Below are 14,559 nucleotides of genomic sequence, written 5' to 3'. Positions count from 1 at the left end.
GTAGCCTCCAGCTCTACCTTATGGTTTCCTCCTGCCCCCTGCCTCACCATCTGAGCTAATAACTTGGCCTCATATTTCACTGAACAAAAGCTGGACCTCTCTGCAGAGCTATCTTATTCTCTACCTCTCACCCAGCTCAGCTGCCTACTTTTCCTCTCTGGACTCAGGATCAGAGGAAATGGTCATTCTTCTCCTCTCTAAACAAAATCTCTTTCCATGGGCTTAAAAGAAGCCCATACCAACCCTAATCTAAGCCCATCTATTCCCCCCTGCAGGGCCCCCATTGTTCTTTCATATTCAGCCTTTCTCACACTAAGGAAGCTAATGACTTCCTCTGGCAATCATTAAATGATTTCTCAACAATGCTGCAAACTCTCTAACTTGACCTCTTTCTCTCCATGAAATACTGTGCAACATTTGCCCTCCAGTTCATGGTTAAAATGCTAGACAGGACCATTTGTATTGAGTTGTGCTGGTTCTTCTCCTTTGTTTACTCGACTATACTTTCCTCCAGAATCCTCAGTCTGCCTCTTCTAAAGACCTAGGATAACTCGTCCATGTGACCTCTCCACTGCACCTTCCCTTCAGAAACCTCCTTCTCATGATTAGCTGCCCTGGAGCTGGACTGAAAAGGTTTTCTACAGAACTGCTGGCATGCTGCTGTCCGCTCTCACAGAGGGTGAGTTCCAGGACAGCAGGGGATGTTCCCTGCAAACTTTAATGTCCCCCATAACTTACCTCAGGACCAAACACAGAGCAAGCCCTCATACATGTTTCTGGATACTAATGAGGCCAGAGAGGATGAGCTCAGCCTTTCTGGCACCTGCAGAAGACTTCAAGGCCCTTCAGACCCAAACACTGACTTCTTAGAGGATCACAGACAGATCCCATAATAGGAAATGGAATCCAATAGCCTCATCTTACAGATAGGGAAACTGAGGCTCAGGGGTTGATGGACTTGCCCAGGGAGTGCCTACTAAAAGCTCTGAAAAAGAATTCCAAGGAAGGTCCTGCTGCTTCCAAATCTTGTCCAGGGAGTCCCTCCTAAATCCTCTGAAAAAGAATTCCAAATCGGGTCCTCCTGCCCCCAAAATAGCCCTGGCATCACCAGAGCACACAGAAGCCTCTGGTCACCATGGCTCTCCCACACCTCTTTTCCCCTCCCTCACCTGGGTACCAGATCCTCAGACCTTCTTGATCTATCATCCATGGGAGATCCCTCTGCTCCAAATAAGAGACGACTTTTTCAGGGGGAGCTGGAAATCCTGGGCATGGGGAAAGTCAGGGAGGAGAACTGAGAGAAGCATGTCACTGAATTCTATTGAGGGAACAGTTGGTGAATGCAATGACTCCACTCAGAGACTGTCAATGGGGTTCCCACCTGAGTCTGCCCTCCCCCCTCACTGAATGTAATGTAAGTGCCTAGGGTAGAATAGACCTATCACCCTCCGGTGGTACCTGAAATGAGCAACAGCCCCTCCCCATCCCCAATTCTGTTCTGGTCCATTCAGGGAGAAACTCCTAAACTCCCAATCTGAATCTGAGTAAATTAAGGAATTGGTTTCTGTTCCATTATCCTCCATTCTCCTCCCTCTCCAACACCTCCCTGAGCCTCATGGACTCTTCTCTCCTGATGCTCTGCCTCCTCTGCTGGGAAACTCAACAATCCTCATTGGGCCCAATGCTCTATCTCAGCCAGTCCATTCATCCTGATAATCACAGAGGAGAGCAAGCAGTGTCGGCGGGAGCCCTGGTGGAGATTTTCTCCAGCATTTAGGGTGGGGAAACAAGGGGGAAGAAGGTTGGGTAAACAATCTCCAAATTCAACTTTTGGTTCTGGGGCATTTTCTTTAGAGAAGGCTGAATTGAGTCCATAGTTTTCCATTATCTGCAAATGAGAGGCAGTTAGAAAGGGACTGGACCAGGGCAAGAGCTTAGAGGCAGGAAGGCCTCCATTTACATCAGGCCACACAGCACTACTAAGTAGGTGCCTCAGAAATGGGGATAATACTAACACTGAATTAGGAAGATGAAAGTGAGGAAGAAGTGGCAGAATATAATAGAGAAAATTGCTGGCAGAGCTCTGGGCCTAGAGCAGGTCGTTATGAACACTAATTCCCGTCCCTCCCTGCCTCTCTGGCTCTGATGGAGGATTAGGGCAATAGGAAGGAAGACTAAGGACAAACCATCTCTCCTGGGGACACCAAGTAGCTGGGAGTCATGTGTTTATGCTGGTTAAACAGAAAAACATCCCCAATAGTGGATCCACCTTAGAGAGGAAGATAGTAGAAGGAAAACCCTCCCAAAGACTTTTCCAAGATGGGTTTGGGAGACCCAATTCTGGGTCAGGGATAGGGGAGACAGAGTCCAGCAGAGCACTGGAACAGGTGAAGGCCATTATAAACACTTCATCCAGTTCCTCCCTTCCTCACTGGCTCTGCTGGATGCTTAGGGCAATAGAAAAGAAAACTAAGGACAAACCATCTTTCCTGGGGACACTGAGGAGCTGTGAGCTACAAATTTATGCTGGTTGAAGAGAAAAAGATCTAAAATAGAGGGGAAGAGGGTGGGAGGAAAACCCACCTAAACCTTTTTCCCAGATGAGTTTAGGAGACCCAATTCAGGGCCAGAAAGAGGCGAAACAGAATAAGCTCTGAGATTACATCCACATCTGAGATTTTCCAACAAGCATTTGATCTCAGACTTCAGGGGCAACAAAGGGAGTCCCCAAGGTCCCATTACACAATGCAAGGTCCTTTTATAGGAGAGCCAGGCAGCAGGAGGGCCCTGGTTCTGGGACTCATAATACCAGCCCTCCTGCCTTCCTCATAACTGAAAACTGCTCCCAAGCCTGGCAGCTACTGATGGCGATTTTCTCTTGGATGGTTGACTCGGGCATCAGGGAGAGGCTCCTTACCCACTGTTAGCAGGTTCCGGGCATTCTCCAGCATCACCTCCCTGTACAGCTCCTTCTGGGAAGGGGACAAGAGGCGCCACTCCTCCCGAGTGAAGTCCACAGCCACATCCTGGAACGTCACCACCTCCTAGAGCAGCCCAGGGTAGAGCACAGAGAGCTGAAAGCCACATCACACTGAAGACCCCACCTCTGGTCAGTTACAGGAAGAAACTGACCTACAGAAAAAGGAGAGGCCCAAAGGTCCTGCCCTTTGTCAGTGTCAGAGCCAGCACTAGATGCTGAGTCTTCAAGAGACCAATGGAGGCTGGAAAAGAGCAGCTCTAGGATGCTCGGGAGGAAAGCCGGGACCTCCAGTGCTGCTGGGATCCGGATTCAATTTACCAGTAACTGTTTTTGTCTGCTAACTGCCTGAGTCCTGCTTCTCTGTCTCCTGTCTCAGCTACATACTCAGCCAGCCTGTAACAGGGGAAGTGCAGAATCCAGCTCTTGGGCACCTCATCCCTGTTCTAGCCTCATTTCAAGCCATTCATTGGCCTTGGAAGATTCAGGCGAGTCCCAGGGAGTCAGCTCTAGTCTTTCCTCACCCTCGACCTATCTCAGACATATCTGGTTTGCTGCCCAGTCAGGGCCCTGACCTTGCACTGGACTCACACAAAAACTTCCTCTTAGTCTGGGCAGAGAAGGAGGGCTGGGGCACTGCTGGCCCCTTATTACTGATTATTCCACTCAGTCACAGTGTCCCTGATTATCCCAGCTCTAAAACCACTGATGACCCTCCATCCTATGACAGACATCACTTACCCCGTCTGCTCTTTGTTCTGTGCTCCCCCAAACCTATCAGAGAGATATAACCTTCTGCTTAGGGTTTGGAGTATTAACAGAGGCAAGCCCCTGAGCCCTTTTATTAACAGGCAGTATTCCTCTACTTCTCTTTCTTGGAGAGCTGCCTCAGTTACGCTTTGGTGAAATTTCACTCTCAACACCTACAAATGGGAGCTTCCCAATGCTGGACAGAACAGTAGATGTTCACTAGTAAAGCAGAATCTGCAGTGTTTTTAGGAAGAGACCCCAAAGGGAAGAGATCATTAGCTTCTTGAACACCCCAAGAAGCAGAAGTGGAGAAAGAGTGAATAACTGAAGACAACAGTAGCAGCAGAACATCAGAGACAGCAGAAAGAGGCTTCTTTGAAAAACTATAGACAAGGAGAAAGGGAGGAAGGAGGAAACCTGGGAGGGCTAAAGGTAAAGCTGAAGACAGAGGGGATCATGGGAAGAATCTTGTCCACCCATCCACTCCAGGAGGATGCTTCTTGTGTTGGACTGCAGAACCACAGGGGAGAAGAGGAGGTAGATACAGAGAAGACAGGGATACATGAGGGTATCTCAAGGACCAGAAACTGTCATTTCCATTCCCTCTACACTCAGCACCTGTTCTGCCCATCTGGGGATTCCCCAAGAGGCAAAAGACAGTCCTTGCCCTCCTCGAGCTCACAGTCCAGTGGGGGACGGAGACAATACAGACATATGAACACAAAGAAAGCTCTGTCTAGCAGAAACAGGAAAGAACGCAAAGATTGAAGGCACTCTGACTAAGAGGGACGAGGGAAGGTTTCCTGTAGAAAGGCTGTCTGGGCATGGTGGAATCAACAAGAAGGCATGATCTATGGTGAGAGGACCCAGTTTAACCACAGAGCTTTTGAGCTCAGGGACCTGCTGTATTTTTCCTGTTGCTGCAGCTACAGAAACCATTCCCCGATGTCGGTATCCCTGGACATGTCTAGTGCAGATTCTGAAGCACCAGGATCTAGGAGAGCCTTGTAGTTTTTCTGTAACTTTGACTGGAGAACTGCTAGAGGAGAACCTGAAACTGCTTGGTTGTAATGGAGGTAGGAATGAGAGATACAGAGGGATGCTGGTACAGGGATGCTGCCACAGGGGAACTGCTCTGGGGAATACTCTGGGGTGAGGGGCAAAGTCAAAGGCTTCAAGAAGAGGGTGGTTAAAGGAGGGGAAGTGAGGAGGATAGGAAATATCTTGATCTATTAGCCATCAATAGTGATCAATAGGCAACCCCAGAGTACCCCTCTAGTAGTATCTCTCTCTCTCAGAAGTACCACTATCTCCATTACAACTAGGCAACCTCAGGTTTCTCCTAGTATCTCTCTAGTCAGCCAGAGTATCCATTTAAAACATCCAGAAATATTCCTCATAGATTATATTTTTCTAATACACTTGTTAATTCATTCATATACCTCGTCACTCCGTCTTGCATCGCTAAGTCATTCCTGTGTTTTTCAATATCCTCCTCAGGAGGAATGTATTATGATTCTAAAATGCAAAGTTTAAATTCTTTTGAGAGAAATTTCAGGATAAGAAACATGCTACTTCTTTGAAACGCTGATTACTTAAAACAAAAAATCTTCTGCACAGAACCTTAAACTATGTGTGCCTCAGTTTCCTCAAATGTGAAATGAGAAGAATAAGAACATTTACCCCAGTGTTATTGCGCAGATGGTTGAAAGCAGATTTTTAGGAGATCATAAAGCACTCCATTCTGTCTGTATCCCATTCTTTGCCACTGAGCCAGATGCCTTTCTGACAAACCCAGGATGTCTCCCTCAGGACCTCCCTAAGCCTATTTGCACAGAAAATTTCCAGGCCTTCCAGATACTTGACCCTTTTTCTCCAGCCTGTCCAACAAGGGAAGGTCTAGACCAGTGAGGAATTCTACTGAACAGAAAAGGAATAAACCTAGCTGTTGGCTCTGGTACAAACAACTCTGCTCAAGAACCCTTGGAGCTCCTCTTTTGAGAAAAAGGCCCCATTTCTGAGTCCTTCCTGGGCTCACCCCAAACTCCTCAGACTCTCTCTGGGTCAGGGAGCTCAGCAGAAAGACAGCGAGGGGGTCACACCCTGGAGTGGATGGGGAGCTCTGTGTGGGCCTCTCCAGCTTCCTCATTCTAGCTGTCTTGGGCAAGGACCCTGACCATTCCTACAACAGGCTCCACTGGCATATACTGACCATCCAGCCCCTTCATCTCCCCTCACACCTGCCTCCTCCTCCTCTGACCCAGGGACACTGGCCTCCTAGCTGATCCTTGGCAAAGACCTTCCATGGTCTGATTTTGAGACTTTCTAGGGACTGTCTGTCTCCCTGCAGCGAAGGTTCTTCCTCCTGCCTCTGGCCTGGGAGCTTCCTTTCAATCCCAGCTAAATCCTTCCCTCAGGAACCAATGATCTCCCCAGAACCTGAGAGTCTTTACTCCAAAAATGTCTGCCTCCATCCAGCCAACACAGAGCTTATTTGGACATGGCTGCTGACAGGTCTCCTCATTCAGACTGGGGGGGCCTGGAGGGCAGCCAATGGCTTCTCCCTTCCTTTGTGCTGAGCTATGCCTGGCACACACCAGGATGTTCCTCCACACTGGCTGACTTGGACTAAGAAGTGGGAAAGAGGAAGGAGCTGGAGAGACCCGGGAAGATTGGAGGACTTGAGGCAGAAGTCAGTGAGTAGTTCCAGGGGACAATGTCTTTCCTGAGGATGGCACAGACCAGGGGACACCCTCAGGCTCAGCTCTAGGTCAGACTCAAGAGGGAACAGGTGAAAAGCAGCAGAGGAAGAAGGTGTGAGTGTCACCAGGCAAACAGAGAGAGCAAAGACACAATACCTAGGCAGGGAAGAAGAAGGAGTTGATGGTCGTACATAGCTCTCACTTGTGCCCAGGGAGAAGTCTGACATGGGAAGCAGCACCTGGAGGGAGCTCTTGGGCTCTGAGTTCCCAAGGGGCCAAGGAATTACTCCCAAAGCGGAGAAGAGCAGAGAAGGGTTGTTACTACTGCCTGGGATGTGGGGATAGAAATGGCCTAGGAAGCAGGAAGCAGCTTCCCTGTCCATCTTGTATCAGAGCCAGGGAATGGCCTCCCTGGCTGAGGGGGCTCCCACCTGGCACTGGAATGCACTCACCTGGAGTGGGAATCTGTCCCTCTCCAAGGCCATTCCTGGTATTCTAGGCTCCCTGTAGAGCCAGCAACGAAGCCCCAGTGACTCCCTCTGGTGAAGTTACTCCATCTTTTCCAGCCTCGTCTCTGTAAAAGTTAAATGAGGAGCTTTTGTTTTTGAATTTTTTTTATTTGAATTCATTTAGCTTAGAACATTTTTCTTTGGTTACAATCATCACATTATTTCCCTCCCTCCGTTCTATCCACCCTCCCAGCAGCTGTCAAGCAATTTCACTGGGTATTACAGGTGACCTTGATCAGAACCTCTTTCTACGTTGTTTGCACTAGGATGTTCATTTGGAATCTACATCCCCAGCCATAACCCCTCGACCCATGTATTCAAGCAGTTGTTTTTCTTTGGTGTTTTTATTCCCAGTTTTCCCTCTGAATGTGGATAGTGTTATTTCTTGTACATCCTCCAAGATGTTCAGGAAAATTGAATTCCCAATAATGGAGAAGTCAATTACATTTGATTGTACCACAGTGTATCAGTCTCTGTGTACAATGTTTTCCTGGTTCTGCTCCCCTCACTCTGAATCACTTCCTGGATGTTGTTCCAATTCACATGGAATTCGTACTCTGAATCACTTCCTGGATGTTGTTCCAGTTCACATGGAATTCGTCCAGTTCATTATTCGTTTGAGCACAATAGTATTCCATCACCAGCAGATACCACAGTGTGTTCAGCCATTTCCCAACTGAAGATCATCCCCTCATTTTCCAATTTTTGCCATCACAAAAAGCACAGCTATGAATATTCTTGTACAAGTCTTTTTCCTCATTATCTCTTTGGGGTACAAACCCAGGAGTGCTATGGCTGGATCAAAGGGCAAACAGTCTTTTAGAGCCCTTTGGGCATAGTTCCAAATTGCCCTCCAGAATGGTTGGATCCATTCACAACTCCACCAGCAATGAAATTATGTCCCCTCCAGCATTCATTACTTTCCGTTGCTGTCATGTTAGACAATCTGCTAGGTGTGAGGTGATACCTCAGAGTTGTTTGGATTTGCATTTCTCTGATTATAAGAGATTTAGAACAATTTTTCATGTGCTTTTTATTAATTTTTTATTTTTTAGTCATAATACTCACTTTATTTCCCTCCCTCCCCTCCACCCACCCATCCCACAGTTGAAGAGATATTTCATTGGGTATTACTTCTATCCTTGATCAAAACCTATTTCAATGATGTTGTTTGCGCTAGGATATTAATTTAGAATCTTCATCCCCAATCATATCCCTTCGACCCATGTATTCAAGAAATTGTTTTTCTTCGGTGTTTTTACTCTCACACTGTTTCCTCTGAATATGGATAGTGGTTTTTCTCATAGATTCCTCAAAGTCATTCAGGATGTCTGCATTGACACTAATGGAGAAGTCCATTACATTTGATTGTACCACAGTGTATCCATCTCTGTGTATAATGTTCTCCTGGTTCTGCTCCTCTCACTCTGCTTCACTTCCTGGAGGTTGTTCCAGTTCACATGGAATTCCACCAGTTCATTATTCCTTTGAGCACAATAGTATTCCATCACCAACAGATACCACAATTTGTTCAGCCATTCATTCCACAATTGAAAGGAAGCCCCTCATTTTCCAATTTTTTGCCACCACAAAGTGTAACATGCCAGGCATATTAGCATCTGGTAAGTATGATTGATGTATTGATATTGTATCTATCACCAGACACATGGTCAGAACTCTTGATGTTAAAGGGACACTTCTAGGCACTAGCAAAATACAGGCAAATTCTTGGACTGGGCATGGAGACAGCCACTCTGCCTCTGCTCTGAACAAGGTCTTTACCATAGCAAGGTTTGAGTCAGGCGTTGCTGGCTGGGACTTCTTTTACAAAAGCGCAGGATGGATTAATCCCTACCTTCTTGGTATCATCATTGTCAATTTGACCAACGGAAATACCAATGTCATTTTATATATACATTACTAATACCTTCAGTAAATACCAGGGCACAAGTGCTGTGAATTTCAAAACTACTCAACCCTATTCAAACCATTCTTTAGAAGATGGGATTTAGCTATTTCCTGATCAATAATAGAGATACTTGGAATAACAGAATCAGGTCTTGGAAACTACAATCTCCACCCTACTCAGGGTAACAAGATTAGGAAGGACTGCAGCAAAACTCAAGATTTAATTATTTGAGAATATGGCCTTCAACAGACATGTGCAAAAAGGACAGACCTCTGGACGGTCCTAGGTTAAGCTAGAGTCACCATTGGCACAGGTGAGACACAGGAAGTGAGGTAGAGGACAGCTCAGGAGTTCTGGGGACTTCCTGTGTGGAGGAAAGGGTGGTGGTTGGAGCCCGGTGCTTGGAGTGGAGGAGCCCTCAGACTGTTTCTCCATTTTGGTCACGTGAGTGATAGGGACTGATCTCTTTTCTTTGCCTTGGCTATCCAAGGCCTTGGGCCTTTGGCCCAGCCTAAGCAGAGTGGGTATTTAAGCCCTATTTCCTTCTCTCCCCTTCTCCCTCTCCCCCCCCCCCCTTTCTCTCATACCTTTCTTCCTTCTGTTTGTAATTAAAACTCCATAAAAGGTTGACTGCTGACTTGAGTTTTCATTTTGGAATTACATAGCTGAATTCCTTGGTGACCTTAAATTAATATATATCAGTCTTTTAAAGTGATTTCCATATCACAGCTCGGACTCCTCCCTTACTAACCCCTCTTACCCTTACTAAATCCTCTCTTGTTCTCTCTTACCAGCTCTCTCTCTCTCTTCCTCATCCTCCTCTCCTCTTACTGTTCATGCTACTCTATCTCTTTCCTAGTGACGAGGGCGCCCTCAGTACCTCCTACTAATGCTCAGACTCTATTGTCTATAGGAGTCACCGAGGAGTTGAGTCTCCCCCCTTTTATAGCGCCGCTGTTGCCCCAGTACCTTGGCACCAGGAGTAGAGACTCCACCTTTCCTAGCGACCCTGTTGCCGCAGTGCCTCGGCACCAGGGAGTGGTGTCGCCCCCAAAGCAGACTCTCTTGTCTAAGAGTATCAAGGGGTTGATACTCCACACTTGTAATCTTATTCCTCCTATTTCCTCAAGAATTCGCATTACTCCCCATGTGTTTCTATTTCTGTCTTTGAGTCATTATTATTATCCCATTTCCTTAGCCCCCTCTTTCCACCTCAAGTTATTCCCACAGATAGATGTTACAGGACTCATGAGGGGGGTCGCTATACCTCCCATCTGGGTCTCCATACAAAGAGAGCAGCTATGAATATTTTTGTACATGTCTTTTTCCTTATTATCTCTTTGGGGTACAAATCCAGCAGGGCTATGGCTGGATCAAAGGGCAGACAGTCTTTTACCGCCCTTTCGGCATAGTTCCGAATTGCCCTCCAGAATGGTTGGATCCATTCACAACTCCACCAGCAATGCATTAATGTCCCAACTGTCAAATCCCCTCCAACATTCATTACTTTCCTTTGCTCTCATGTTGGCTAATCTGCTAGGTGTGAGTTGATACCTCAGGATTGTTTTGATTTGCATTTCTCTGATTATTAAAGATTTAGAGCACTTTTTCATGTGCTTATTAATATTTTTATTTCAACTGAAAATTGCCTATTCATGTCCCTTGCCCATTTATCAATTGGAGAATGGCTTGATTTTTTGTACAATTGGCTTAGTTCTTTATAAATATGAGCAATTAGACCTGTCAGAGGTTTTTGTAATGAAGATTGTTTCCCAATTTGTTGCTTCCCTTCTAGTTTTGGATGCATTAATTCTGTTTGAACAAAACCTTTTTAATTTGATGTCATCAAAATTATTGATTTTACATTTTGTGATTTTTTTTCTACTTCTTGCTTGGTTTTAAAATCTTTGGTTTCCCAACGTTCTGACAAGTATACAACTGTGTGTTCGCCTAATTTGCTTATATTTTCTTTTTATATTCAAGTCATTCACCCATTCTGAGTTTATCTTGGTGTAGGGTGTGAGATATTGATCCAAACATCTCTCCCATACAGTATTCCAAATTTCCCAGGAGTTTTTATCAAATGCTGGGTTTTGGTCCCCAAAAGTGGGATCTTTGGGCTTATCATAGACTGTCTTGCTGAGGTCATTTACCCTAAGTCTATTCCACTGATCCTCCTTTCTGTCTCTTAGCCAGTACCAAATTGTTTGGATGACCAATACTTTATAGTATAGTTTGAGATCTCGGACTGCAAGTCCTCCTTACTTTGCATTTTTTTTTTCCATGATTTCCCTGGATATCCTTGATCTTTTGTTCTTCCAAATGAACGTGGTTATGGTTTTTCCTAATTCAGTAAAGAAGTTTTTTGGTAGTTCAATGGGTATAGCACTAAATAAGTAAACTAATTTGGGCAGGATTGTCATTTTTATTATGTGAGATAGTCCAACCCATAAGCAATCAATGTTTTTCTAATTGTTTAGATCTAGTTTTAATTGTGTGGAGTGTTTTGTAGTTGTGTTCATATAGTAACTGTGTTTGCCTCGGCAATTAGGTTCCTAAGTATTTTATATTGTATAGGGATTTTAAATGGAATTTGTCTTTCTAATTCTTGCTGCTCAAATGGGTTGAAGATATACAGAAATGCTGATGGCTTATGCGGGTTTATTTTATATCCTGCAATGTTGCTAAAGTTGTTAAGTATTTCGACTAGATTTTTGGTTGATTCTCTAGGATTCTTTAAGTAGACCATCATATCATCTGCAAAGAGTGATAGCTTGGTCTCCTGCCTTCTTTTTATCAGTTGATGCCCAATAGATTTGGCTCCATCCTCTTACTTTTACCCTAAGTGTTCTAACTTCCTCATGTGTGTTTCTTGTAGACAGCATAGGTAGAGTTTTGGATAATAATCCACTCTGCTATTCACTTGCTTTTTATGGGTGAGTTCATTCCATTCACATTCAGAGTCATGATTACCGCTTGTGTATTTCCCAGCATTTTGATTTCTACTCCTAGTCCTGACTTTTCTTTTTTACACCTTTTTTACTTCCCTTTCTACCCCCTTTCCTTTTTATCCACCCCCCCCCCTTATTTTCTTGGCAGTCTTTTTAAAACTATCCCCCACCCTCTCCCTCACTTGTACTGCTTCCTACCCCACCGGTCCATTTGTTACCCTTCTACTTCCCTATAAGGCACAAATCTAATCTCTGCCCCAATGCATTGGATTGTTCTTCCCTCTTTGGGACAACACATCAGAGTCCTATCTCAAACCTCTTTACCCTTCCAGTGTATTGATGTTCTCCCTTCTCCCAACATGAGCTTCTTTGTGACATATAAATTTACTCCCTTTTGTTTCTTTTCCCATTTCTTTCAGCATTAAACTATTTTTAGGTCGAATTGTATTTATGTATATATATATATATATATATACACATACATATATACACATGTATATGTATTTATGCATACATATATCTATATACATATCTATATTGTGTCATTTCATCCTATACAGTTTGTCAGTATTCCCTCTAAGTCTAATTTTTCTAACTGCCCAGGTGATAATAATTTTTATGAGTTACCAATGACCACTTTTCTTATAGGGATACATATCATTTTAACTTATTGGGTCTCTTGGGGGAAAAAAAAGGGTTTTGTTTTTTTTTTGTTTGGTGCTTGGGCATTAAATTTTTTGTTCAAGCCTGGGCTTTTCTTTACAAAAGCTTGGAATTCTTCTATTTTGTTGAATGACTATAGTTTCATTCTGTCCTGCAGAGTTGTGGGAAAGACATTACGCTAATTGGAGCCTAATACAAGGGTCTGTTAGAAATTCATTGGACCCTAATACAAAATCCTAGTATGAATTTATTCTTGTTTATTTAAAATTTTATATACATAGAATTTGATATTTTCATTCAGATATTGATTTTTTTCTCCCAAAAGTTTAATTTCTTCCATTTTTTCTTCATGTTTTTGGTTTCTTTTCCCTCTTCTTTTGATAACTGACTCATATACCACCCCCATAACTCAACCTTGCCCCACTTCAGCGGGGGAATTGGACTTTAATAAAAACCAAAGAAATAGAAAGATCTTCAAGGAAAGAAGCTTGCTAACTCCTAAATCCAGAGAAAGAACTTTTTGCAGAAAGACACCTGATGACCTACTCTACATCAAGAAGATTCAGAATGAACTTTGGGTGTGGTTGAACATTTAACTTGAATGTATACTCTTATGCCAAAAGGGGACTGTGCCCAATTGGTTTTTGTCATTGGGTCAAGCAAACATTGGTTTTGCTATCTCTCTTCTATTCCTCTCTTATCTCTAACTATTGTACTTTCCTCTTAGAAGGGAAAAGTTTTTATGCACCTGCAGTTAGAAGAATTTAAAGGTGCAGAATGATTATATTTAGTGATCAGTTGGGGAGACTAGTCCCCCAATCATCATCAGGAGGATTGTGACTTTCAGATTTTCTCTATTTTGCTTCGTCTTTGAATTCTAACAACCAAGAATGTTTACACCCATACTTAAGGATTGAGATTTGAGGAGGATGGCCTATGACTGACATGTGCTAGCAAGTGACAAATAAGAAACAACTGACAGGCCCCCTGGGATGTTCTGAGTCAAGCTTAAACTACCCTTGGTACATGTGAGACCCAGGAAGTGATGTAAAGAACGGTCTATATATTTCATGTCACTCATGTCATGTCACGTCAATCTAGCCACATTCTCCCTATTGCTTGAGAACTGCTGGTGGGGGTTTTTGTGTGTGGCTTGCCAATGAGGTGACTGGGAAAAGCTTTTTAGTGTGTATTAGGTGAGGCCATCTTCCCTGATCGACTTTGGTGAGATTACTGATTCCTCCTTTCCTTGACCTACAAATTTCAGTCTGGCTTGCCAGAGCAGTCCAATTCCTTTTCCTCCCTCTCTTATTAATTGCTTCCTTCTATTGTAATTAAAGCACCATCAAAACCTCAAACTGACTAGAGTTTTTTATTGGGATTGAATTTTAATCCCTGGCGACCAGTGGTATAATATATTTAGTCAACAACCCTAAATTTACACTTAACAAGGCAGAGCCCAAACCCCCCTGGCAGGGAAGGGGCCTGAGGGCTCTGCCAGAAGGGGGAGAAGGGAAGCCAGGGGAAGGGGAGCCGTGGGAGGGGTTGGGAAGGCACAGGGTCCAAAAGAGCTGGCACGGAGGGCAGGGACCCTAGAGAGACTCAAGTGTTCCCCAGAGCACCTGAGCCTGGGGAAAGTAAAAATTAATTGGAGAGTTATAAAAATGAAATATTTAAATGGAAAAACTGTTCCAACATAGGTACAAAACTTTTCAAAACTGTTTGAACACTTTTGGATACTATTGATAGAGGTAATCAAAAGTATCCTAAGTGATGAAGTGAAGTTCAAATATGAACTTCCCTTCAGGGCCAGGTGCAAGGATGCTCTAGAGACTCTTATTATAAACATAAAATGTTTATTGAAATATATAAGGATAGATGAAGGATGTCTAATTCTAAGGGATTCTAAATCTACCCAAATAAACTCCCAGATTCCACAAGGAACCCCTTCTGCTGTGTTTTGCAGGTTACGCTACTCATCCCTGATCTGACGTGCAAATTTATAATAGCAACATAACAACTACCACTATTATCCTCATAAATCTTAACTTTGCCTTCAAATTACTGAGCCTCAGAGACATCCAGGTAATCATGGTGG

The 14,559-nt window shown here is 44.1% G+C and overlaps 1 protein-coding gene across 1 annotated transcript in view; it reads right to left on the bottom strand.

Annotated features, from left to right (window-relative positions):
• LOC103094815 (zinc finger protein 260-like) overlaps positions 1-14,559 on the bottom strand; it is a 32,534-nt gene that overhangs the window by 13,565 nt on the left and 4,410 nt on the right. The window contains exons 2-4 of the mRNA XM_016432887.2: positions 6,882-7,003; positions 2,918-3,044; positions 1,170-1,265 (exon numbers count right to left, since the gene is read on the bottom strand). Coding sequence (XP_016288373.1) covers positions 1,170-1,265; positions 2,918-3,044; positions 6,882-6,914 — 256 coding nt within the window. The 5' untranslated portion in view covers positions 6,915-7,003. The remainder of the gene's footprint in view (positions 1-1,169; positions 1,266-2,917; positions 3,045-6,881; positions 7,004-14,559) is intronic.

The sequence above is a fragment of the Monodelphis domestica genome, chromosome 3 (assembly GCF_027887165.1).
Source record: "Monodelphis domestica isolate mMonDom1 chromosome 3, mMonDom1.pri, whole genome shotgun sequence".
Taxonomy (NCBI): Eukaryota; Metazoa; Chordata; class Mammalia; order Didelphimorphia; family Didelphidae; genus Monodelphis; species Monodelphis domestica.
This window is presented reverse-complemented; position numbering and strand designations above follow the sequence as displayed.